The 27,103-nt window shown below is 43.3% G+C and overlaps 1 protein-coding gene across 2 annotated transcripts; it reads left to right on the top strand.

Moving 5' to 3' along the window:
- RAB6A (RAB6A, member RAS oncogene family) lies at positions 1 to 25,236 on the top strand. Of its 2 annotated transcripts, none has more exons than XM_009286104.1 (7): positions 1 to 69; positions 4,889 to 4,942; positions 6,316 to 6,421; positions 8,502 to 8,613; positions 10,026 to 10,119; positions 19,976 to 20,042; positions 23,187 to 25,236. In XM_009286104.1, the coding sequence occupies exons 1-7, from the start codon at positions 40 to 42 to the stop codon at positions 23,249 to 23,251; spliced, it is 528 nt and encodes a 175-aa protein (XP_009284379.1). In that variant the 5' UTR covers positions 1 to 39; the 3' UTR covers positions 23,252 to 25,236. The 2 variants fall into 2 exon arrangements, with proteins under 2 accessions (XP_009284379.1, XP_009284380.1); XM_009286105.1 differs by lacking the exon at positions 6,316 to 6,421 and adding an exon at positions 6,488 to 6,593 and having other exon boundaries at positions 15 to 69.
- Positions 25,237 to 27,103: the final 1,867 nt, after the last annotated feature.

Below are 27,103 nucleotides of genomic sequence, written 5' to 3' on the forward strand. Positions count from 1 at the left end.
CTTCTTCTAGTGGGGAAGACTTCCTTGATCACCAGGTTCATGTACGACAGCTTTGACAACACCTACCAGGTAAATTAATTCATATTACTGTCTTCTGTAAGGCCCCTCTGTTGCCGTGTCTCCTATTGCAGGAAGAATCCATTTGATTGCAGTGGATAAGAGTTGGTACACTGACCAAATTCTTAACTGTAAAATCTTCAAGCTTTGTATTTTAATAAACTTTCAGAATGGCATTTCAGTGTTGGATTCTGCTTGAGTAGCTTATCTGCTACTTTCAGCAGGATAAGTTATGGTTCGAAAGGATAGGCTTCTTGGGTATACCCAAGTAATAGCAGTTGTTAAGTCTGCCAGGGTTTGGTGTTTTTTTTCCCCCCACCATTTGCTACCAGACCATTGCAAATGTAATGCCTCTGTGGGGAAAATGTGACAGGCACCTGTCTCTCTTAAAAAAGAAACAAGCTGAGCTGCGAGAGGTTCTGCAGTGGGGTGAACAACGACTTGTGGAGCAGAAAGCAGTGGATTGTAGGGCTGGGTGTGCTTTAGGACGCTATTTTATGCTGTCTGCTGGAACAGAGACCACAAAACTGGTGGTTGTGCACGTGCCCATCCTGTGACTGCTTATCTCTTGTTTAAACAAGATTGGGGTTGGCAAGGTTGGGGCTGAAGCAGTGGTTGTCTTTTATTCCAATTGGTCCTGCAGCCCCCTCACTACTTCATGTTTGGTGACAAATCAGTTCAAGTTGGCGCAAGCTAACTTGCTTAAATTCTAGGACAGCAATCATTGTTGCCCACTCCCAGAATTTAGGATGAGCTTGAAAAGGTGGCAAGCTATAAAAGTACTTTAGTTTCATAAAGCGTGTCTTCTCCAAGCAGAACGTGTTTCATGACTTGGTTACAGTCGGTGACGTTCTGAATACACTAAGCTGAGAAAAATCTGTTCCCTGATGAATGTGAAGGTAATGGGAAAAAAATAAGAAAAACGCTGTGACTCTTCTGTTACTTAGTGTCTCGTTTAAATCTCTTTACCCCTTAATGATTTCCTTCCTGACTCTTCAGTAATTCCTCATTGCTGCTGCTAGGCAAGTTGGGTAGAATGAGATACAAGTTCTCACTCAACTATGGGAGAAGCAAAGCTTCTATAGTGTAGGAGGGCTGGAGTACACATCATTGCTCCCAAGGGAGCAAACATCCTTTCAAATTCTACCCACTGTAATTACATGGACATGTGAATGCAGTTCTTTTATTTAATCTGTTTTTTTCCCCCAGTATTTTTCTTTCAGGTCTGCTCCTTTTCTCTACGGAGCTTGCGTCCTAGTTCTTTCTTGAAGAGGTTTGACCCTCTGTGCTTTATGATAATATAGTTGTCTCTGTGGGAAGCTGGTCTGACATAATATACTAAATGATTGCAAAATGAATGAGTGGGACTTAAAACAGTAAGAAATCTTAAGGGCTTACAAGATAGCTTCAATTTAGGTATCACTGATGCATGTCTAGTTTGGGTGTTAATGTACTTGGTCTTTGGATGAATGACACTATACCTCTATTTTACTGAAGTCATGACTGAGGTAGGGCAATATGTCCTATTTTGCTATAACTGGAAGAAAGAATGAGTCATAAAAGCGCCAGTAATTTGGCCAAAATTACACCACGTGTTAGTGTCAAACCAGAATATAAATTTCTCAATGCCCAGGATTGTATAGAGACCTCTCAAAGCCAAGTACTTGAATGATAATGCATATCAAACCGTGTATGTGGTTAACTGTAGCTGTAGGTTGGTTGATGGGTGATTTGCTCATTCTGGACATTTCTGATAAATTTTGAATGCATATTTACTGAAAGCTGCCACAACCTGTCATTTGAACAAGGGTTTTTGTGTTCAGCTGGTAAAAATAGAAAGCTGCCGTTTAATAAAATCCGTGCTGTGCATTAGTTTTCTTTTGCTTGCTGCTAGATAAGAGGAATTCAGCTGTTGCCCATAGCTTATTAATAAGCTCGTTTCATGAAAGTGGCATTTGTGAATCAAACAAGAACTCGCTGTACTGTGTCAAGGAAACCCAAGCACCTGAAATAAAATTGTGCCATTGGTGGTGTCTATTTTACCAGGAGTGATTCCTCCCCATGGACATGCTGGGGAAGATTTTCCTTGTTCTGTGGCACCTTATGTGATGTATAATGAAAGGCCAACGTTGGCAAACATGATGATTCTGTGTGTGTAATGCAAGAGGAGAATTACAGGCCACGCTTCCCTTTAGCTTCAGCCTCTTGGAGGAGGGGAGAGGGAGGACAGCGCTGAGTTGAAACACTGGCCTATAACTTGAAAGATAATTCAGGTTCTTGCTTTGCCTCAGGCTTCCTTGCCTAGTCTTGGGTAATTCTGTGTCAGCAAGTGTAGTCCATAAAATGGGGTAACAACAGTTCCTTATTAGACAGTAGTGTTGTAAGGACAGATGGATTAAAAAGTGTTCTCATACACAGCCCCATCTTTTTTTGTTCTGCTTGTCTTTAAACTTGCAATTGGGACTTACAGTACATCGCATCCTGTTCAGAGCATGCCTAGTTCCTGCTTGTGAAATGCTGTGCATCACATGGAACCAGCGGGTTAAACCTGCCGCCACCTTAATTACGATAATTAGCTTAGTTTCATGTCCATGTATTTTTTTCCCCATCAGTAAGCAGACTTTTCGTCTACTCATACATTGCACAGCTCTTCTTCACAACTGATCTGTAAAGATCCTCCAAGCGTTTTTGCTCCTTCTGTTAGAATTGTGACAAGATGCCTGTTTGTAGGTTACCTGTTTTAGTAAAAGTCTGGGACCTAGAGTGCCTGAATCCGCTCCTTGACATCTGCTGCTTCTCTGTATGGTCGTGGTATGGTCAGAACAGTACAGGTGGACAAATACATTTGGCTGTAAGTTACTCCGAGTAATTCTTAAAGCTTGTTGGGGGCTTAGGTCAAGAGCCATTTCACAGCTTGAAAGTAACAGACCTGCCACACGTTCTTCTCAGTGGGATTAGCACAAATATTTTCATCACCCAGATCTAAAATAAGTTTTGTGCTTGTCCTTTCTGTTGCATTTCCCATGCCGTGAGTGTTCAAGTGCAGGAATCTCACTGACCCAACGCATTTCTGCATGGCACTTGCATTTCCTCCAGGCATACAGAGACTTCTTACGGCAGCGAGTGAGCTTTAGAGCTCTTGCTGCTGTGCAGCTGTGTGGGAGGGATGGCATGAAGTACAGGCTGAGGCAGGTTTCGGGCTTTGCAGCTGATGTTCCAGCTCCTACTGAGAGCAGAGAAAATCTGAGTCTTTAGCAGTTTGTCAGGCAGAATGGGATCCTGACTTATATATATGGTGTAAGATCTTAGGGGTTTTGTAGCTTTTCTTCTGTAAAGCGAAATCAAATAGACACAAGGGAAAATAGAAGCATCTTGGAGGCAATCTTCCGAGGAGTACCCTTTACCAAAACAACAGAAAACAAAAGTGGAAGCGAAGCATGTTGTTGCATTAGTCTTTTGAGGCTTCTTGTATCCACCTTACAGTTTCAGTATCATCTCTCTGATCTGGTGATGTCACGGTTCTTGATGACAGGTGAAAATCACTGGGTAGCCGTCTTGAGATCCACCAGTATTTATTTTTCCCGTCTGCATCCCTGGAACTCCAAAACTGCTGTCCTGATCCAGCCAGGAAAGTTTGTTTTCTGATGTGTTATATTTAGTTGCAAATGGAAATTCGGTTTGGATTGTTCAGTTCTGCTTTTTTAGTTCATTTGCAACTGTTTTTTCTGTATTGCTCGCAAGCAGGCTGGCTGGCTCTGTTCTTTATTCCTACCATGTAAAAAATCTGGCAGAATACAAGGCATTAATTATGGGGATATATAGTGAGGGCATAATAGCAGTCTAACAATAAGGAGCATATACAGTAAAATACACTCTCCATTAGAAATCCCTGCTTCAGTGTGGGAGAGCAGGGAAGAAGTTGTATCAAGCCTCTCTGCCCTAGCTGAGAGACTTACCTCTTATCTGTTGTTTTTTCTTTTTCTCTTTTTAAATCAATTTGTTTGGAACGTCTTCCAGGCTCCATTGATGTTGCTGGGCAGTGCAGCTGCTTGAGATGCTCAGTGTCCTGCTGAAGCCAGGGCAGCCTTATAGCCCCAACAGGTCAACTCGGTTGTATCCCTGCTGCAAACAAACTCCTAGAGCTTGGATTCACCCTCACTGCAGCCTTGAAAAATGGGGTGAAAATCTTGTATTTAAGAAGCAGCTCTTGATAGCGCTTAGTAGTGCTTTGCTCTTTCTGTTAAACACACATAAGGATGTTCTACGCGAAGCTCCCACTAGTGTCTAGAAACTTGGATGCAGTTACGCTGCAGTGAGCTTTAGTATTAACTGAGCTTTAGTAATTTTGGGGGCCATGTGTGCATGCGCGCTCTTGTGTTGCAGCAGCTGTGAAGGTGTCCACCTTAGCCTTAACGAAAAAGGCTTAAAGTTAAGATACATTAAGATATTTGGCAGTCAGGAAGAATACAGTGCGCCCAGATATCCTGGTTCAGCTGATGGACACTAACTTAGGTCATACGCATAAAAATCCTTGCTGATACCCATATGACTGTATGGATTAAACTGCCAATATTCATAAACTGAAGTTAAGGTTAACAACTCTTTGTGCTTTAAGATATTGTTCTGGTTATGGATATTAAGGAAACTGCTTATTGAATCTTACTTATAGGTAGAGCTATATCTTGAAAGTAAGAAAACCAGCATATGTTTCTTGCAGATGCGCTACAGGTGCTGAGTTCTGATGTGGCAGTAATGCTCGCTCTCCTGAAAATCGCTACAGTTGTTCTGACGTTTTATTTAAGAGGTGTTGGTTTTTTCATTTTTTTTACAGGCAACAATTGGCATTGACTTCTTATCGAAAACCATGTATTTGGAGGATCGAACAGTGAGTAAGATTTTTGTTGCATTTCTCTATGTACAGTAGGAATGAGGATCGGCATCTGTTGTAATTGTGCAGCCCACAGTTCTGAGATCCCTTGGAAGTACAGACTGAGCCTTCATCTACCAGCTGCTTCCAGACTGACAAGTGCTGTGGAGACAGCTCCCTTCTCTGTTTGGGGAAATGGGAAATCACCATTTGGTTCATCTGTGGAGGGCTCATGAGTGCCATTTTACAAGTGGCAGAAGGTGCTATAGCATCATCCTCTTTGAAGAAAGAGATGATCTGGATAGTTTGAGGGGTGCATAATGGTGGGAAGTTGGGAGAAGGGGACCATGCTTAACCCCTTCAGTTTCTGATGTCACAAGACAGAAAGATAAATATAAACTGCCAAATGTTGCCAGTTAATAGCTAGCTCAATATTCTTAATATTACTTGTTTAAAAAGAAGGTTACCTTCAGTAGCGATCCACAAATGATACTTGTTTCTTAGCTTGGTGCAGTTCTAGTTCCTGAAATGAAATCACTCCTCTGTGGAAGCAAGCCTGTGGTTTAAAATGAGCTCAGATTCTTAATTAAGAAATTCAGCCATTGAGCTATTTGCAGAAGCAAATTGTGCAGTGCTGCATTAAGCTTATGGTGGTGTATAAACCCACAATAAATGTGATTGCATTGAAAGTGCTTGAGTGATGAGATGTTCTTTCCATAGCAAAACTGGCCCGTGCGCATCTTGCCATACATGTTGCTTTTAGTATATCTTGCCTTTTCTTTCAGAACCTTGATGGTAAGAGATGTTCAACCTCATCTGTGTGCATGTTACTTTGCAGTGTGGCTGAGGCTTAAATATAGAGTAATAACTAGCATTTTATCCTACTTGAAAAATTCACATTCGTAGCTTTTCCAGTGCTTTGACAGCAGCTGAAGGCTCTTCCTTTAGAATTACGGTGTGTGGTCTGATTCTTCCACCAGCAACCACCCTCCAAGCTGCTGGAGGTTACATGCGTGAGTCCTGAGGGAAGGATAGCAGCAGAGCATGAAAATCTTGTGTAGGCAGAACTGCAGGTGAACATTTGCCTTAGTTTTCTTGTTGGTCCTCTCAGTTTGAAAGCTGAGCAATTCTATTTCTCCCCTTTTGGAAGGGAAGCATTTTTTAAAAAGCAAAGACAGCGGAAAGCCAAGATAGGTGCACATAACCAGTTTGGCTACTACTAGCGCTTGGGAGAGATTGCTGTAAAGGAGACAGTATGCTGCCGCTCCCAGTCCCCAGTCATCTCCTGCATGAGTTTATAATTTTTATTTAGCTTTTTTCAAAAAGTAAAACTTATTTACTCTTTTATTTTTAGTGGCAGTTTGGCTTTTTTAATTTTCTCCCACCCACAGATCAGGTTGCAGCTGTGGGATACTGCGGGTCAGGAACGTTTCCGTAGCCTCATTCCCAGTTACATCCGTGACTCTGCTGCTGCTGTAGTAGTTTACGATATCACAAGTAGGTATATTGCACTGGGTTTGACCTTTTTCTTATTTTTCTTGCTTGTTTGACTGATTTTGTTAGGTACGGTTGCAATTATGGGACACAGCAGGTCAAGAACGGTTCAGGAGCTTGATTCCTAGCTACATTCGTGACTCCACTGTTGCAGTTGTTGTTTATGATATCACAAGTGAGTGGGGGGAATTCTGCATTTCTAATACTCTGCTCCTTTCATCCTTTAGCCTAGCTTTGCATGTCCTGTCACGGTCATCTGCTTGTTCTTCATTCTGGCATGGAAAAAAAAAAAGTTTTCTTTTATTGTAGTCAAGTTTTAAGCTAGCCATCTGATCGCTGCTGTTGTAATGTATAAACTGTCTTACAAACGACATCATTTTGTAACCCTTTCCTATTGCATTCTCCCAAAGCCTTGAGTCCTAGACTGGTCTTGTTGCACTTTACCCTCTTTCATCTGCTTTTTGATCGTAATGTCACCTGTGACTTTTGGTCTCAAACACCTGAATCATGTTCATAGATATCTGAATTCTTTAATTAGAGACTTTGCACTGATAGCTGTAGCTTGCTTCACTCCATTTGCCCTCCCCCCCCAAAAAAAAAACTGGGCATGGGCTGGGGGGGGAATGCATTAACATCACATTTTCATTTGAATCGGTCACTTTCACATTTTGCAATATGTAAAACTTACCACTAAGCCCTTATCCTTTAACAATTGCTCTTTCATTTCTTACTAAGGTATGTACATTTTTGTGAACTAAAATATTAGTGCTTTTTCAACCCTTCTCCTTCTGTCCCTCCCCTCAGTCCAGAGACCCCTAACTTAACTAGCTTTCTCTATTTACGAAGAACAGAAATTTTGTTTTAGGAACTAAACCTTCAGGCACTTTCGGTTCTAAACCGGAATTGACTGAGAGCAATGGCCTAATTCTATACAAATGCAAAAGTGCTCGTCCTTTGATTTATAAATACTAGAAGATTACAGCAGGGATACGGGCTTTACCTATAAAAGCTTTAATTGTTAAAAATAGTACTTTCATTTGAGCTAAAATTACAGGTTAGCTGTGAACTTTGAAATTTTTTTACTGACCTAGCAAATTCAAGATTACCGAGTAGTAAAGAGAAGAATTAAGACACTGGCAAGTGATCAAGCCTTGACTGTCTAGCATACAATATATTACTATGCAGTAGAAGCCATTAAAAAAAAAAATCAATACTTGTCAAGAACTGCTGCAGAGCCGCCCCCCCTGCCCCTTTTTTAAGTACTGAAAACTACTTTGGCAGCTCAGATGCTCTTTGTGTAGCTAACTGGAAAATGCTGCGCTCTGTGGCAGCTTCTATACAACTCGTTTTTCCTTACGGGATGCAACTTGTCAAACAACACACTGTCTCATTAGATCAGGTTAGCTGCCTAAAATTCTTATCTTGCAGCTTTTAAGGACGTATCATTAAGAAAAAATGTCTGTGGATAGGCTAAATTTGTATTTCTGGTTCTACGCAAATGATTTGGAAACTCTTTTGAATTCGGTGTTCAGTGATACAGGAGTTGCTAGTATGTTGTATGACCCTGATATTTCCTACAGAACATCCTGAACCTAGCAAGTAAAAAGTGATTAAGCTGTACAAAATGTGTAGCTGGTATTAAGTACTTTTGAGAAACAGTGAAACTGTAGGAACCTCTTGCTGTAGATGCACGAGTCATGAGCAGTGTAGAATGCAATATCACATTAATCCCCATTCTCTATATAAAATCTTTTATGTTGAACCAAAAAAAAAGGGAACTGGACTAAAACACAGTGATAAGACTTCTTATTTTAGATGCTGTCAAAACCAAATTATAGATCAATTCAGTTCGCTCCCTGGCTTTGAATTCACCTGTAATGAAGTACTAGTCCATTTTAAGTTAATGCCAAAGTTTTCATGTACTTCAGTGTGGGAGACTTTGGGTTTCACTTGCTGATTCTTCATCACCCTATTATGCCAATTCCAGAGACTATGAAGCTCTTATTTGAGACTTACAGATGTATTTACCAGTGATCTGTGAAGAATACCTGCAGTGATAATTCTCTCCACTGTTCTCTGTTAGATGTAAACTCGTTCCAGCAAACAACAAAATGGATTGATGATGTCAGAACGGAAAGGGGCAGTGATGTCATCATTATGCTGGTGGGAAATAAAACAGATCTAGCAGATAAGAGGTATGGAGGAATAACTCATCTTTCAAATGCTTTTCTTAATCTGCTGCTGTTTTGTCCTAGACAACTATTTTAAAGAACACTTGTATTTTTTTTTTCCCCCTAAAATGCTCAAGCTTGTTTTTAAAGATGGCTGTGACTAGGGAAATCTCAATTTTTAAAAACTTCTTTCATTTGGTTAAGCACAATTTTCCAGCGCGATGCTGTGAATGAGTTGAGGAACTGTCACCAGCTTGTTCAGATGTCAGGAGAGAATGGAGTGTTAACTACAACCTGCATCAGTGAATGAATAAGCTAAAGTCATAGAATCATTAAGGTTGGAAAAGACCTCTAAGATCATCGAGTCCAACCGTCGACCCAACACCACCAGGCCCACTAAACCATGTCCCTCAGCGCCTCATCTACACGTCTTTTAAATACTTCCAGGGATGGGGACTCCACCACTTCCCTGGGCAGCCTGTTCCAATGTTTAACCACGCTTCCAGTAAAGAAATTTTTCCTCATGTCCAATCTAAACCTCCCCTGGCACAACTTGAGGGCATTACAAATATTCATGCTTAATAGATTTGCTCAGATAAAAATGATAGGTGCAAGTAATCCTCACTTTTAAAACTCTTCAGGGGTTTTCATAAGTTGGCAAACTTAAATATTTTTATCAGAAGTTGTGCATCTGCAGCTTTTGCTGCATTGTGTTCTCTGCTTATTCTGGGTTCGTGGTATTCTTAACACAAATGAGTAAAAAGTCACAAAGCTAGATCAAAAGCATGAGAGGGAAGTACTCTGGATTTGATTGAAATCCCTGTTTCCTCAGAATAGCTTCACTTGTGACCCTTACTTGAGATTTATAACATCCTATTAAGAATTGTTTATGCACACATATGCCCCTCATATACCTCATGGATTTTTGTTTGGCAGTTCTTGAACCAAAGTTTCCCCCGGTTTTTGCTGTAGCAGACTGCTTAATGGGTGGGACACCTAGCCAGGGGAAAACAGGGCAAAATTCATTTGATATGAGGTGGTTATGCTTGGTCCTTTGTTAAAATAGTTTGATAGACTGCAAGTTGACAATTGTTATTGGATATTAAAATCTATTGATTGCTAATTGTTCAGACATAAAAGCATAGCTTCCCGGACGGGGGTGTGGGGAGCCTAGTTGGCCCACTTAGCTGTTCCACTGGAAAGCCGAGTTCTACTTTGGGAGCCAGGTGTGCCATAGAAGTCCATCCGATACGATGAAATGGTGACGCTTGTCTACAGCTGTGCTCAGTATGTGGCATCTGTATGCAGGGAAAAAAACCCATGAAATGCTTTAAGAACGGTAATGAAGCAGCCACCTCCTTGGGTTGAAGATGAAAAATCTTAATTTTCAAGTTGTTTGTCTGTTTTTTTTCCTAATTCTGTGTTATCTTCCCCAGACAAGTGTCCATTGAGGAAGGAGAAAGAAAAGCCAAAGAGCTGAATGTAATGTTCATTGAAACTAGTGCAAAAGCAGGATACAATGTAAAACAGGTGAGTAACGTGTTGGCTGCAACCAGCCCTGAGACTACTTCTGTTAGTGCACCGTTGTGGAAATAGGACGTACCTAGACATTGGGAAGCCGTTGCAAAGGGTGTCAGAGGGACGTATGCAGTCCATACACAGCAAGCAACATCTCAGAGCTGAATCATTGCCTGAGGTTCAGAAGGCTCCCTGACCTTGCAGCAAATGACTTGGAACTTCTTTCCCCTTAGAAAAGAGGAGTTATTGAAGAAGCTTTGTGGGTACGGAATCATACCTTCCTGGACTCTTGATAATCCAGATTTGGTGTTTAGATTGAAGGGATTAAGGCTTGAGCCGAAAAGTTGGGGAAACACGGGTCTGAGGACTGTTTCTGATACCAATTCAGTGAAAGAATGTGGGCAAACCAGTCAAGGAGGAATGTGATGGCTTTAAATGCTTCCACTGTGCAGTGAGACAGTGTAAACTGGTGTTCCCACTCTGTTGGAAGGCACTGAAAGTGTGAGCAGATGTTCTTGGACAGCCGAAGCTAGCTATTTCTGTTAGATGATGAGTTGCTTTTGAATCGGGGAAAGCAGTGAAATGTCTTTTGAACTGATGCAACCGCAATGAAATTAGGTTTTATGTTGTGAGATGAGCTGCGGCTTTTTAAATGCTGACCTGCTGGATGAAGTTTTAGCACTTGTGTTAGTGAAGATAAATCACTTGGCAAACAGTAAACTGGTGAAAGTAGTAAACACTGCGGAACTGATCTGGTGTTTACATGAGAGGAATTTTGTTTGAGCTTATTAGTTATGTAAGCAAATATGCTTACTAGCAGATCATGAATAGAGAGCTAGAGCTGTACATCCCTACTGACTCAGTGCATAATGGGATACTGCTTTTTCATTGATCTAGCAATTTCTCGTATGGAGTCATGACCGCTAAAGCATTTGGCAGCTGGTCTTATGGTAGGAGGAAATGCAGTAGTGCAAGATGTAGAAGACATTCATTCTTGGGTGTCTCCATAGAGCAGACGCGTGCACACACATACATCACGTGTATATTTTATATATACATATATATAGTCACACAAATAGTTTGTATGCAGAATTGTATAAGGAGTTGCTAAAACAGGGTTATAAATTACTTTGCACGTTATAGACAGGACTAAAGGGTCTATTATTAAAATGTCCCTTGACTTTGTATATTAGTAGTAAAATTATTCCTTATATAATAGAATAATTAGACGTGTTACCTTAGCACTGCGTTTCAGTGCATTAGCAAGCATAAAAGCGTTCGGTTCCAGGGTCCACCAATTATCCTGCCACAACACAGAGGCTGGCTTGTAATTAAGGCTTGGATTTTGTGCTGGAATCCTTAATGTTTACTTGGACTAGGGGGTGTGCACTTGAGGGCAGTTGCCTCGCTGAGAGGGCGGATGATGATGAAGCTCTATACTCCCTCTTTCCTTGAGGGAGTTGCTGTGCAGCTGACATGTTTCCAGGAGTCTGTGTCCAAGCCTGTAAGGTAGCTTGTGGCTTTCGGGGCCAGTTGGAGCCCTGATGATTTGAGATGTAAGTAGGAAAATCTTGTATGGCATGCCTGTAGTCTGTTTTGGCATAAGATACTGTCATTTAATAAAACATGTGCTTTGTAAAGCTACCACAGCCTTCATCGTGAAGGATGGTAGCTCCATTTAATACATTATGAAGGAACAAACTTTAGCTTTTTGTATTTCATGCTGAAGCCGTTCAGGGATTGTACTAATGAGGTTGTCAGAGCATAAAGCCATTTCTGTAGCTGTAGCCTCACTTGCACACTCTCTAGAGAAAATTCTTAGTTGTATAACGGAGGTCTAGACAAATTATGCCTCTGATTTTAATTGCCAGGTTACATGCTGTAAGACTGCTTCTGTGAGAAAACAGGTTTGGTAATTCAGCTCCGGTAAAAAAAAGTGGTGGTGGGAACCTGGGGGCTAGTTCCCTCAGTATTAAATGGAAGATTTGGTGTTCCAAGACACAATTCTTGTTCTTCACTAACATCAATAAACAGTAGTATCTAAAAAACTTGGGGCTGTTACATATCGCTGCATCATAATCCGAATGGGTACTTCATGTAGTGTGAAGTCTTGTCAGAATTGGACAAGAGGACAGATTTTAAGTGACTTCATTCTCTATGTAAAATATTGAAACAAAAGACAGGAGCGGTTACTCAAAAAGAACTAAAAATGGATTTTTCTTCGGAGTTTTGATCCTTGTGTTGCAGGCGTGGACTGGGATTTTCAGGAATTTCAAAGTTATTCTATACTGCAGAATACTTCAGACTCTCATTTTTTTTTTTATTAGTTTTAAGTAGTTGTTGAAACAATTCTCAGAGGATAAGACTTTTAATACTGCTAGTTATCTAGTTCTCTATTTTCTTTGCAGCTTCTCTATTGAATGGTATGAATTTATTTTACTAACTTGTCAATAAATTCTTCCCCAATGAAATAGGAAAGTGTATGGGTACAACTGCAGAATGGATTCCCTTCCCATAACCTGTGTAAAATCTTGCTTTAATAAGCTGAATGCAAATTTGACCTTCCTGTAGCTGATAACTTCTATCCGTAACATATTCTGATTCTGCAGAACAATTACTGTCCAAATTAGTTTTATAGTTGTTGAAACAATTCTCAGAGGATAAGACTTTTAATACTGCTAGTTATCTAGTTCTCTATTTTCTTTGCAGCTTCTCTATTGAATGGTATGAATTTATTTTACTAACTTGTCAATAAATTCTTCCCCAATGAAATAGGAAAGTGTATGGGTACAACTGCAGAATGGATTCCCTTCCCATAACCTGTGTAAAATCTTGCTTTAATAAGCTGAATGCAAATTTGACCTTCCTGTAGCTGATAACTTCTATCCGTAACATATTCTGATTCTGCAGAACAATTACTGTCCAAGTTAATTTTCATGCAGGATTTTTAATTCAAGTGTCAAATTATTTTAGATACAAAGTCCATATTTTGACTACACATAATGAAACATTTATGTAAAACTTAGGATCACCTAGTGCTGGATATTAAATATTAATGCAAAGGTGCATCTTAGACTAGTGACGACTCATGCTTTGTCCGCTAGGGTATAGGTTCAGATTTAGCAATTACCGTGCAGCTTTGATACTGCGTATGACTGAAATTTGTAGATTAGGGAATATGAACTGTTTTGGTTTTTGTTGTTGTTCTTCCATGCAAAACTCTTGCCTCCCAGTATTAAAACTTCTCAGGTTGTCAGTGCTTCACTTGGCAGCCTTGAGCAGTTCAGAAAAGCTGACAAAATGCTGTTGTTTCCCCTGTCCTCTCTTCCCAGCACAAAATCTGTTGCCTGGATCTAAATCCTGTGCCCTGGGTTAAAGGCAGGGAATGGCACAAGTTAATGCAGAAGGAGACTTGGGATGAAGTTGAACCCTCAGTCCTCCATTGTTGGCTTCTTTGCATTTCCATCCCTTTCACATTAAGGTTTTGGTTTCTGTGCGGTGTCGGATGTAGACATCTTGATGTTGCCAGTTCCAGAGTGAGCTCTCTTTTTACTAATGCCTCGTGTAAGGCCCACTGTGGCTTCCTTGCTTTCTTTCCATCCTCTCTTTCAGGTCAGAGATGTGAATTCCAGTGTCACTTGTGTGCGGGCAAGTCTTGGAGACACGACTTGTAACCCACCTGCCTTCACTACCCTAGGTCTGACTGCCAGGCAGTGTTAGCCGGAGCAGAGGCAGCCATTCAGGCAGCTTGGGAGGTGCCATGGGGCACCAGCCAGTACGCTAACCTCATGCCAGTCTTGGTCAGACATTGAAGAATAAAGTCATCTCACAGGTGGTGAATCTCAGTGCTGTTTGTATTGGCCCAAGCACTAGGGTTCTCCAAGGGATGCTGTCCACAAGGTTTCAGAATCAGCGTTTGCCCCATTAAGGATACGGAAGAAGCTGAATTTCTTGTCCTGCTTGGGGAGAGTAATGTCTAAGACTTTTTCACCTCCTCAGCCATGTCACTTGTTCGCTAGCCGTCAGTGGGAAGCCAGGGTACTTTTGACCTTGTGTGCTACTTTTAGCTGCTTGTTCATCCTTTTCTGCTGGAAGGCAGCACTGATAAGAGGAAAGGGCACTGTCTTCAGCTCTGTGTTCACTGTAGCTGTCCTACAAATCCAGAGTGCCTGGCTTTATAGAGTGACTCCAGAAGGTGAGTTGCACCATACTTCAAACAGCATGTATTTCAATGCCAGGATCTTCTACCAACAAAGAAATAGAGGGGAACATACTGCTGACAGGCTTTTTTTGCCGTTCCCCTGTGACATGAAAGGGAGCAGCTCAGAAGATGGCACTTCAGCTAACACGGTACTGGGGACTGAGGTGGAAGTGAGTAACCTGTGGCTTGGTTTAGAGGCTCAGAGATGGATCTCCATGTAGTCACTGCGGAGAATTAAGAGGATTTGCAGCCTGTGTATGTGCTGGCTGAAACCTGGACACGGCAGGCTTTCATTTTATGACTTCTCTGGCATTTCTTTTCCCCGAGGACTGATCTGATGAGCTGCTGGGGCAAGCCTCATCTCTTCTAGTTGCACACTGTCAAACTAGATTGTAACGTACAGCTGCTGTGTGCTGTTAGATCTGTTAAGGTGGAGCTGTCTCCGGTCGCCAGGGTCCTATACACTTACTGTTCCTTTTGGCTTTGGGGAGGGGGTGTTGAAGGAAAAATGAATGGATGGTATTACGGAGTAAAAATGGTGATAGTATTGTTCTGGGGTTAAATTGATGCAATAGAGGGAAAAAATTGGCTTTTTGGATCCTGTGAGTTTTGGCAAAGACTGATTGCCAGGGGAGCCTCAAGACTGAGGAGAGAAGTAGATAACTTGCTTCAGTTAATGCAGAGAATCGTAGTCTCTGATTCATTTTATTTGTCAGCCCTGAATAAACTTTAAAAGACACTGAGATTCATGCTCTATCTCGGCAGTCTGTATTTCAGGGAACCTTATTGTTAGTCTGTGGATTTCATGCCCAGAATATGTCAGGGTTCATTTTGCTGTCTTGTAGAAAGAAAGGGGGAGGGAGAGCCCTGAAGACCTCCTTTTACAGCGGTACCTGGCACACTTCACGTTTGCTCTCAAAGAGCCACAGGCTGAATACGGTATTTGGCAGAAAAACTTTCTCACGGCAGTAGCTAAAGGACCACGGCCCCTTGAGCAACCCTGTTTTCCCAGAGCTGGCTGCATCTAGTGGCTTGGCTCTTTCTCCTGTCTTTTGATTTTTGTCTATCTGATGGGCAAGAATTATTCTTTGAGTTGCACTGCTCTCCTCGGAGAATGAGAATTAGGGAAACATTTTTGTTTGCTTTGCGTTGGGGAACAGGTTTCTTGCCTGGCTTTTCCATCTGGACAGTGATCCTCCTGTCCTTTCCATATTGCTGCAGGAGCGTTACAGTGAAAACTGTTTTATGCCTAGTCGTTTGTGACACTGATCTGTTGGGGATTTATTGGCTGGGGTAGTAGGAGAGGCACGGTTTGGCAAATGAGTTGAAACTAATGGCGAGAGATGAGGGTTTTTTTTTCCCCGGAGTTTAATCAGGAAGGAGATTGCAGGGTTGAATGCTGAAAGAGACTTTCTGTGGCTCTTAGTCTTCCAGACGGCTGCATTTAACTCCTGCCTTGGAGAAAAAATCCTGAATGCTCACCAATACGTGTGTGTTTATATACACACACATATGCACAAATATCTATAAATATATGTGTGTGTGTATATATATACCGTATCATGTATATGCATATATATGCGTGCAACTGCTTGCGACTTTTTTCAGTGAGATAAGACTGCTGGCTTGGGTCCTGAAGGCACTGCGAAGAAGGCTGCTTTCTAACCACCATGAAGTTTCCCTAGCTGGATTTGTTCACATATGCTGTGGCTGATAAGCAGAAGGTTAATAAGAAAGAAAGTTGATTTTCTTAGTTGCCAAATTCCTTTTTTTAGTCAAATAATTTAGGGGAAAAGTACCGCTAAAGGCATAATTTTATTCCTGGTCTTAGTGTAAAGAAAGGATTACTGTATTTTAAACACTTAGCCTTTCTGTCAGCAGCTTGGTTTAAATGCAGTAATTCCAGTTGGTTCCCATCAGCTGAGGGTTTTTTTTAAGACTCCCCACCCCCTCCCCTCTATAAACTGCATCCCTCACTTTCTACGTATTGTACAAGGGGGAAATAAATAGCAATGCCACAGTTAAAAACAATTTTTTTTTTTTTTGGTAATGCTGTTTCCACCTAGGTTCTCAAAGCCTGTGACATCAGCAAAGACCTGTATGAAATGGTGCATTTCCTTCTTCCCATCAGAGCAAAGATGTCAAGCGAGCATCCTAATTTAGGCACGATCTGATAGGATTGTGCCAACCTCTGTTGCATATCCATCCTTAAAACTGACGGGAGGGATTTTTTTTTCCCCCCTCAAACCTTCTGCATCAAGAACTGGGTCAAAATTACTCTAATATTCTTCTGCAGAATACAAGCAAAAAAAGCAGTGTAGTGGAAGGGTAGGTAAGCTAATTTGCTCCGTTCTTTACCTCTGGTGTATCACTTGCATATCAGCAGGAACATGTGTGTTAGAGGGGCGAGAGGTTGAACAGATCTTCCCCTGCAGAGGTAATAGGGATAGATGTAGCTATGAAATGGATGTGCCAGAGAGGAGCAGAGTTTACCATATCATCTGTTCATGCATTGACAACATACCAGTACACTTCTGAAAGCGTAACTGTAGATGGTATTTGGATATTTTGCAGTCTGGTGGCTGTCCAGTAAGCCTTTTTTCTTTTTTGCCCAGAAGTCAATAAGCTGTTTTCCTTCATAAAATTGAAGTTGAGGTCCGTTAATCAACCTGTGAAAGCTCACTGAATATTGAACATTTTGAGATTAGAAGTAATTTTAGGGACAAAGCCCAGTGAAGAAGGACAGTCAGAACCTTCTGTACCCAAATGTGATCGAGTAGGGAAGTTTACTGAAGACTGTTAAAGGCAAAGAAAGCATCAAGACCGCGAAGTGCTTGTGGATTCAAATACAGTACTAAAACTTTTAAGGCTTCCAGAGGAAGATGAGATTGAATCTCAATTACATCCTTGATCATCTCCAAGATGCAAAAAACCTACAATGAATAGTCTAGTTCTATACTGAGTGAATGAAAAGCCTTTTGAAAAGTAATAAAGCTAAGAAGGTTGGCAGTGCTGTCCTCTTATCTGATTGGAATGGCAAGGAAAAATAATGCTGACCATGAAGATATGATGGGAGATTGCTCTGAAAGTCTACAGCTTTTCTTCTCCCCTTCTATATTTCGTTCTTATAAGCCAAAGTGCTCATGTCTGACTAGTTTTAAAATGCTTGGGAAATGATAGTCACGTTGCTTTTTCAAGCAGAGTGAAGAGTGGTGGTGAGATGAGGCAAGCAGATACAGTAACACGAAGTGGTGAGCTCAACTGATAGGACATTTTTTGTACAAGGATTACAATTAGATCAATGTCTAGCTTCTCCCTGTGTCAAAATTATCTTAATTCTGACCAGGAAGTCTCTTTTGCCTTTATACTTTTGGGTGGTCGTGCAGTCCTGCTGTCTGTTCAGCGTCGGTGGCTAATACAGTTTAGCACCTGGAATTTTGACATGATCTTTGTTTCTTCGTTGTTGGCATATGAGAATTTGCCTGAACTTTTCAGTGAGGCTGGGAGGCTCAGGATAATGGCAGAGGTTAATAGAAACTTAGATGGGGACACTAAGCTTTTTTTGCTTTGAAATTTTTGGCTAAAATCGGTGAGATACATCGAGAACTGACTTTCCAGACCCGTATCCTTGTCTCAGTCCAGATCTCAGTGTACGCCCACAAAGTGGTGGTGCTGTTGGTGAAAAAGGGGTGAGGATGCTGGAGGTGGTTTCTGGAATGGTTATGAGGGAGTTGATGGGAATTGCAAAGGAAAGCAGCTTTGCTACCTTCTACCTGTCAGTTTTGTCCTCTCCTCACGTAGTAGTCTCTTCAGTCAGTAACAAATAGTGGTGACAGCAAAGGTCAGACACCAACGAGCGTAGTGTGTTTGTACTCCTGCCCTGCAAAGGTCACAGCTGCACCTGACAGACCTGCAGGCTTGTTCATGATTAGCTTGGGCAGTACTTGTCAAGCCGACAAAATTGCCTTAATGTCTTCCCAGCATCATTTGGACACTCGGGGCCAAATTTGCAGAAGCACTTGGTCAGTGATCTGCAAAGCTGTTCAGGTACCTACATTCATAATATAGACTGACGGTGGCTTGGCTCGGTTTTCTGTGGACAGTGGGTTACTGGGAATAAGTGGTTTAGCTTTGTGTCATTTGAGGAGAGGACTGAGATAATGTGCAATAATGTCAATTTAACACATTAAGGCTGACATCAGACTCGCACCAGGCATTTTGGGACTCCCGAGATGCTGTCAGGCATGAAGTGGGGTGATTTTAACACGCTGATGGATGGAGGTGTTGAGCGCTTGGAAACATCTAGTGTCCTGGGTGCTTGGCAATGTGCAGGCAAGAAGTACATGGTAGTAAGAATGTCTGTAATGGTGTAAAAACATTAATGGAATGTATGTCAGATGCTTTTATATCTGGGTGTGTGCTGAGCGCATCAGCACGGGACCAAAACTCTACTAGGGCTGTTCTCCAAAGGTAAGAAACAATTAGGTAATCATTTGATAACCCTGATGAACAGCAAAGGCTGTTCATCCGTCCATCAGATTTGTCCTGTCCTCCCCTCCTTCTGCGCACACACTTGCCAAGGCGCACAAAAAAGAGAATGCTACTGTTGAAACTTGTGTGTTTCCTACCAGTTGAACATGGCACCTTCTCGGAGAAATCACACTCGGCTGAAGGACAGTCCTTCACTGTGCTGTTCCTGTGCAGGAGAAGACTGTTGTGGGCTCAGAAAATTCAAGTGAATTCTCATGCATTAATAGCGGGCAAGTCTTGTAGGCTCCTCGCCCAGAGGGTTGGGGAAATGCCACGTGGTGGGAACTGCAAGTCTGAGCCTTGGGGGCAAAGGTAGGAAACATGGGAGAGGGAACTGGTCCCATTCAGTCTTACCTCTCAGCCTCCTTCAAGTTGAATAAAACTGTGACGAGAGTTTGGAGCTAAGACCTTGCTGGGAAACTGGAGACAAGTGAGAGGTAGAACAACTGCTTTGGGATTGCGAGTGCACTTGATGCGTGTTCCTGTTCTGTGTTTTATACCCTGTGTGTGAGCTGGACATACGATAACGATGGAGTGGGTACCAAAAGTTGAGGGCGCTCAGAAAAGGATTGGGCAAATGCATGAAAGAAAGATCCTTTGTCTGGGTTCGTAGGGAGCCTGAGCCACAGATACGTGGAGCCTGGAAGAAGATGCTTAAGGGATGTCATTACGTATGTGCCCTATTCTGACGATCTTCTGTACATGCCAACTTGGCCAATACTGGTGACAGACTTCTGGATGTTGTGTTAGACTTTATCAGTGTGTCCATGCTCCTGCGTAACTAATATTCTGTGGAGGTGTGAAGGTCGAGTTCCCACCTGATGTGGGGAAGTTGTTGGGGTCGATGGACTATGGCAGATGGGAGGTGGAAATGCTGGATTCCAAACAGAGCATATTTGCAGAGAAGGTGATAGGTTTGCTGCTTGTAGCCAGTAACATTTGATCTCCAATAACAACAAAAATGTGGTTTGCCATTTCCTAAGAATAAAGGTTATATTTGGTGTCAGGCTTTTTGGTGTAAGCAGAGTGAATAGTACTGAAGGATGTATTGAATCATTGTTTGAACTGTATCAACTGGGGTGTGCACTCTTTAAAGTACGATTGTTTTGATCTGCTCCCTGTGTGTTTTTTTTGCAGCTTTTCCGACGCGTGGCAGCTGCCTTGCCTGGAATGGAAAGCACACAAGACAAAAGTAGAGAAGACAGTATCCTTTATGCGTCTGTGCTGCGATTCAGTGGTGGCAAAGCGCTGCCAGGCATTACCGTGGACGAGGAAAATGCAGGCCCTGAATAACAAGGATGAAGGAGGAGGGAGCAATATCTCTCCTGCAGCCCTCAGTTAGCTTATGGGCATCCCAAAAAGGGGCCTGAGAGGAGGAATAGGGGCACGTAACCTTCGAGCTTGAAGTGCTGAGGAAGAAGGCTTGTGGGATAGAAGGCTGGGACTAGGGGCGTTAAGGGTGGAGGCCTCTACTGTAAAGCAGGGGAAGTAGGGATGCTTAGGGCTATGAGGTAGTATAAAAGTGAGGACAACTGAGTGAAAGCTGAAGGGAGGACAACGGGAAGGTGCAGAAGGGTGCAGTCAAACAGATCCAGAAGGATTCTTTGCTTGGTGTTTGAGCAGGTTGGGTGTGGGGAGGGAGGGGGAGACTATGGAGTGGGAGAAAACAGCTGCAAAGAGGCCTGCAAAAACTCTGTGGCTCTTGCAGATCTGACTTAGAGACTCCTAGAATAAGCTAGGTTGGAAGGGACCTCTGTAGGTCCCTTCTCCAACCCTCCTGCTCAAAGCAGGGCTAACTCCAAAACCAGACCAGTTTCTCAGTGTCACGTTCAGGGAAACTTCAGAAATCTCCAAGGATGGAGATCCCGTAACCTCCCAGGGCAGCCTGTTGCAGTGCTTGACCCCAGACAGCTCTGGGCAGACATCTGTGTGGTGCGAGGGAGGAGAAGACTCAACTGAAGGGATCAGCCTTGGGGAAGGGAAAGGAGGTGGCATGAGGGAATGGAAAAGGGATAAAGCTTTCTGCATAACAAACAGCATGGCTAAATCTGAATTTCTTACCTGGCCAGCTGGGTGTGTTTGGGGAGGGCAGTTAAGCCCCTGAAGGTGCTTTTGTGAGTGGCTTGTGAGAAAACTGCAGGAGTGGTTGTGGTTGCTTAGCATAGCTCTGAAGGTGAAGGAAGTTCTGTGATAACCGAGCCGCTTCTTACGGTCTCACCTGACTACCCATTTCTGCTCGCTTGGATTAGAGAGGAAGGGTAATGCAGGAGGTGGAGAGAGGGCTGCCTGCCTCTGCACGCAGCTCCTCCTGCAGCAGGAGTGCTGGACGGGAGGTGAATGGACAAAGAGTGGCTGAAATCACGGTGGGTGCTTCCAGGTGGGAGCAAAGAGGGGTTGCACTGCATCTTGATTGAAAGAGTTGATGAGATGCTGGAAGTGGGTGAGCTTTTTTTGAGAAGAGGAACTTTTCCAGGGTTGTCAGTTTTATTTGCAGCAGGGATCACGTAGCTGGCAGCTGGTAAATGGAGGAGAAACGGCGCTTTGGAGGAAGGACACGGCAGGAACTGTAGGAGGGGGACAAGCTTGGTGCTGAAACTACATCTCCTGTAGAGCATCTTACTGCATAGGGGAAAGGAAGATTTGGGAAGCTGTGGATTGCAACTGCTAAGGCACAAGCTTTGTGCGATATGGATTCGATTGACCCAAAATGTTTTGTTATGGAGGTCACCAAAAGGTTAATGAGCAACAATCTTTGTTAATGAGAGGACGGTGGTAAAACGCACAGGCACTGGCTGCTGGGCCTGCGGTTTCCCTATCAGGGAGTTTGATCACCGGTCTCTAAATGGGAGTGCAATAAGGGCACTTTGAATTTGACTTCCTGCAGACGGCAGATAGCAGAAATTGAATGTGATTGTCTCCCAGACAGCTGCCCTAGGATTCATGGTGGGGGATTTTCCATAGGCTTTTTTGCAGAACGTTGGGGGTTCAAGGATCTTGGAACTGCTCATGCTCGGTGATGAAGCTGGCAAGGCTCATTTCGAGCAGCTCTGACTCCAAAATGTTTATCGAGATCAGCGAAACAAATGGACCAAATATTTGAGATGAATTACTGGTCTTTTGTTTTCCTTTTTGTGTTTGTTTTCTCCTGACCTCTGTAAAAAGCAAGTTCAACCCCCTAAAGAAATAAGTGGGAAGTACCAGCTGTGTGACCTATTTGCTTCTGTGTTAACTGATAAGAGAAACGCTTGAGTCTTGTGCTGAACTGCTCTGAGTCGGGTTTGGGGATTAGTGTTCAAAGCTCCTCTTGTGAAATAGGGCATCAGTTGGGAATTCGAGTGCCACAAAGGGGGTAGCTTATCGCAGGCTGGTTCAGAGCAGCAAGCTCTCCAGTGACCTTATGTTCTTGCTGGATATTAGCTGTCATTGCAAGGGGTGAGTTCAGGCAGGCGGCAGGGCTTTTGTTGGCTGGCGGTGGGGCGAGCAGAGCGGTTTAACTAGGGGAAAGATTGATCGGAGAGTTCAGGGTGGCACGTACGGAGCATCGCGTCTGCGAGCTGTGGGTGTGTGTAAGTACTCGGGGGGTTAGTGATGTGCACAGGACAAGAAGGAATGGCCTCGCTGGAGTATGCTGCTGGGGGATTCTCTTAGCAGAGCGCACGCCGCCATCTGCATTCACACCCCTTACTCAAAACCAAACAGGCTCTCCTGCCTGCCCCAAAGCTGAGTGCGGGCAGGGGAGTGAGGGGGAAGTACTTGCCAGTTGGCTGTGAAGCGTAGAGGAGCAGGAGTTTGAGAAGGAAACGAGCTGTCCTTCCGTGGGTTCCTCCAGGCTCCTGCTATCTCCAGGGCTTAGTTGCTCTTTGAGCCGGGAGGTTGACCCCCTCCTGGGTGCCCACCAACTGGAGGTGCTGCTCTCAGTGCTGGAAGACTGAATCTAGCCTTGATTTGAAACTGGGGGTTTCGGAGCTGTTACTGGTTCCCTCTGAAAATGGTGATTAGGCCCTTCAGCGTGTAATCTTTAATTACTGTAGCAGTCGCTTTGGAACAAGAAGAGATCACTGGGGGTCACTGGGGAAAAGCAGACTCTGGTTAGAGACAGAGATTTGGGGTCTGACATTGTTTCTGCTACGTACTTAAGAACGTGCCGATGCCAGGGCAAGAGGGGCTGCTAAGAAACCTGTATCCTGACTTTGGTTTGAAGCTGGTCTTTTCAAGAGCTTTTGAAAATACTTTTCAAGTATTTTGGTGGGAAGTACTGAACTGAAAGTGCCAGTCACAATCCTGCCCTACCTGTGCTTGGCAGGGAGACCGAGTTGGATATCCGTTTGCCTTAACTTACTTCTTCCAGTGATTGACATAAAACTGGAAAAGCCTCAAGAGCAGCCTGTCAGTGAAGGAGGCTGTTCCTGCTAATACCATGTGGCTTCTACCTTTCTCCAGAACATCACTGCTTTCCCTCCCTTTACTCTTCATTGACTGCAGTGTGAATATTGGCTTGAACCTTCCCCTTTCAGTAATAACGTATTGCAGTTCATCATCGCTGGCTGTCTCGTGGAGATGATCTATTAGCTTCACAAGCACACACACACACACACAAAGAAAATGTCAGTGTCTTCATTATTTATAAGAAAAAAAAAAGCCAAAATATTCCAGCATATTCTAGTTATAACTTTAAAAAAAAAATAGGTACAATTTCTTAATATTTGTTCCTTTTTTAATATGTTATGATATTGCACTTTGAAATGATGGAAACTGAGTAAGTTTTGAATTGGACTTAGACGAGATGTATGTGCAGAAGAATGCTTGCAAATCTTACCCATTTGATTTCTCTAACAAACTGGAAATGACTAGACAGCAGTCAGAAATGCAAGCGGAGGTGGCATGTGCCGAGGGTTAAATGCTTATCCTTACAATAATAAAAAAAATTAAAACCAAGCTCTTAATCTTTTGAGCAGAGGTAGTCTGACTGGTTTTCAAACCCCCAGACGTTTTTGGAAACCAACCTTAGCGGGGGTTTCGACACCACGAAAGGCTACTGGATTTTTTAGTTCTTGCAGAGGCGACGTGAACACATTTCCAAGAAAGCGTACCGAGAAACACAAAGTGTCTTTCTGAACGGGATGGATGGCTTCAGGAGGATTTGCGGGGGAAGGAAAGGGTGGATGTGCATTAGCAAAACACTTTCAGGAAGCAGGGAAATACGTTTCGAGTGCAAGATGAGTTTTAAGAGCATTTTTTTTTTTTTCTTCCTTTTATGTAGAACACCAATGAAGTAAATTATTACTGCCCGAGAGATGGGAACGTAACGTTTCAGCTGTTTGGAGGAGAAAGCGTTTTGCTTCTTTTTCTAGGGGGAACACCAAGTGAGTTCAGGACTGGCACTAAAACCTGCCGAAGCGGATTGAAACCTTTTAAATTTGGCAGAGAGAGGAAAGAGCAGCTGGATTACCCAGCGGAGGTGCTGTGTTCACAGGCCAGTTCGCGGCTGGGGGAGAGGGGGCGGCGGACGGGGGAATTGCACCCGCTTTTCCATGGCGTGGTCGTAGGTCGACTGGGGAAGGGGTGTTTACTTTGATCATACAGAAATCTAGTTGAGAGAGCTTAGATGGAATGGAAGGGAGTTTAATAGGATGGAAACCGATTTATGATTATGCAGATTTATGCCTTTATTTTTTAGCGTATTTTTTATGTTCAGTCTTCCAAGTTGGTTTAGTTTGGTTCACTAGAGCTGTATAGTTTGGTTAAATAACTAGTAATTTAGTCTTCTATTTAACTAGGCTTGCAATTAACCATTTTTCTTTGATATTTATTTCTTTGCTTAATTTTTTACTATTTTCGGTAATTATTCTTTGTTTTGTTTTGCTGAGGAATCTGTTTAGAGCTTTGCTGATGTTGCGAGATGTAGCTACCCGAGAAACACGGAATCGAACACACTAGAAGTGCACCCTTTTAATCTTTACTAGTCATTGTGAAGTTGCTGTGTAAGTTAATAAACACAATTGTAAATACATTGTTTGCTGGGCGGATATGGCTGAGCTACAGTGCAGGAAGGAATTCTTGAGTCTGTGTTGCGATTGCTACGTAAATGAACAATTGCAAGCAAATAGTCAGGCTCCTCCTTTGTTCTCTTCTGCCCCTCTACCACCTAAAATAACCAACCGGGGAAGAGAAAGGGAATCGTCCTCACCACCACTTTCACCAGGAAACGGGCATAAAAGATTTGGAATTCTTCATTCCTGAAACGAATGTTAGACTCCTGCCCTGCCCTGGGTTTATAGCAGCTCTGCACAACAATAACTCAAAGGCAGAATGAGATGTAAAGTGCTTTTATAATGCAATATTAAAGGCGAGTTTTTTTTGACGTGGCATGTCTTGAAATAAACATCAATGATATGTGACAAAGGATCATTCTTTATTTAAAAGAAACTCTTGGGGGGAAGGAAACCTGGCTGCTTTTCCTGTATCGTACTGTTCTTAGCCGTGCAAAAATGGTTCATCTTGCTGCTTTTTCGTTTTGTTTTGTTGGGTTGTTATTTTTTCCTGTGGTTCTTCGTGCAACTGACGTTGGTCATCGTTTGGCTGTTTCCCACAAGCACATACTTTTTTGCTTCTGATATAACCAGACCCCTACGTTTCCCGTAGTTACAAGCTTTAAGCACTGGATTTGCAAGGAGCTGGCTTAGCACGTACGGGTTACGGTGGACGAGCAGCTCGGCCGCTTGCGGACAGCGGCCGGACGTCTGGGAGGAGGCTTGTTCAATGGGCCCGTTGTAACTTGCTCTCAAAAAAGGGCTAGAAAGGAGCGTGTCCGCGAGCTCTGTGTTCAGCACAGCCCAGTGGTCGCAGGAACAAGGACGAGTCGTCAGTTGTTTGGCACTTATTCCCCAGGAGGGCCCTGAGCTCTGCTCAGGACAGCCAGGTACGTTTAACGTACGTCCTTGCGGACAGTCAGTGCTTAACGTGACTACAGGACTCAATCCTGTCCTAATCCCAGTTTTCCAGAGAAAAGACACTTCCAAAGTGAGCACAGGAGCAACACAGTCTTAATTTTTTTTCTTTTGCACCATAATTCCTCGCACCATCCGTCTGTCGGGTTTTAGGTTTTAATGTTCTTTTGCTCCATCGACATGGCCAGTAGAACCACGGGAACAGACTTTTTTAATGATGATTTTGTAAACAGTGAAGGTTTCTGCTCTGTTTCTTTTCTCCTCCCCACTCTGGCTTGATTGTTGTACAGTACATTATGCAGCTATTCCATTACTCACTTTTTGTCTTGATACAAGTAGTTGAAGAAATTGTATAAGGGGAAAAAGGTTCCTTTTCTTCATGTTGGAATGTCACTGGTACCTCAGCTCTGTTTGATAATATGAAACAACGACAACAACAACAACAAAAATATCCTTAGCGCTTGAACTAAATAAATACCTGTCTCATTGGAAAGCTCTGGGTCTCTTCTCTACGTATGTCCATCAGAACGCAGGTTCGTGGGGGTGCAGGGCGTCAGGCTGCTGCTTCTTGCTCACGCTTTTTGGGTTTGAAGTGCTGCGGGAGGCTTTTTCAAGGGCAAGAGGAAGCTTTTTTGGGGGAAGGGGGGGGGGAATGATGGTGGAGTTGTGTGCTTACTGTTCCTCCGGTTCTATACGGTGTCTCTGCGATTGTTTCCAGCGGTCGACGAGTGATACCGAGGACGGGTACAGAGAGCACGTCCTCTGCCTGCTGCAAACTGTGCCTTTCGGGTCCTTTCGCGCTCTTGAAATCCAGCCGTTTCCTCCCTTCCTTTTCGCAAAGGTGATTCGGGAGCGTTGTGCGGCCTCACCGCTGCCTGCTTCGGCTTCCCTGGGTGCCTGCTCTGCGATAGCCGGTGAGCGAGGGTGGACCAACCCCACCTTCCTTGAGGAGGATCCTCCCTAAGCCTCCATCTTGCTGGAGATGGCAGACGAGGGCTGCGGGGGACGGGTTGGTGAGTACCAGTAACAGATGCTCTTTGACGGAGTTATCCTTGCCTACCCTTCTAGGGAAATGAACTGGTTTTGGCCTGGTAACACCAGCAGCCTAACCTCTGTCGCTTGCTCAAGCTCTTCTATATTCAAAGGACCGTCAATAAATTGGTCGTTAAATTTGACAAGGAAGAAACTTGGACACGGTCTTGCAGCTGTGGAGATGTGCTGGAATTAGCGTTGTGGGAACAGCCATACGGTGGGGCCGTACGGGCACAGGTCACTGGAGGAGGCTTTTGTCACCGGGGGGGGGGGGGTTTTGGTTCAT

This window comes from Aptenodytes forsteri, unplaced genomic scaffold (assembly GCF_000699145.1).
Source record: "Aptenodytes forsteri isolate BGI_AS27 unplaced genomic scaffold, ASM69914v1 Scaffold231, whole genome shotgun sequence".
Lineage (NCBI taxonomy): Eukaryota > Metazoa > Chordata > Aves > Sphenisciformes > Spheniscidae > Aptenodytes > Aptenodytes forsteri.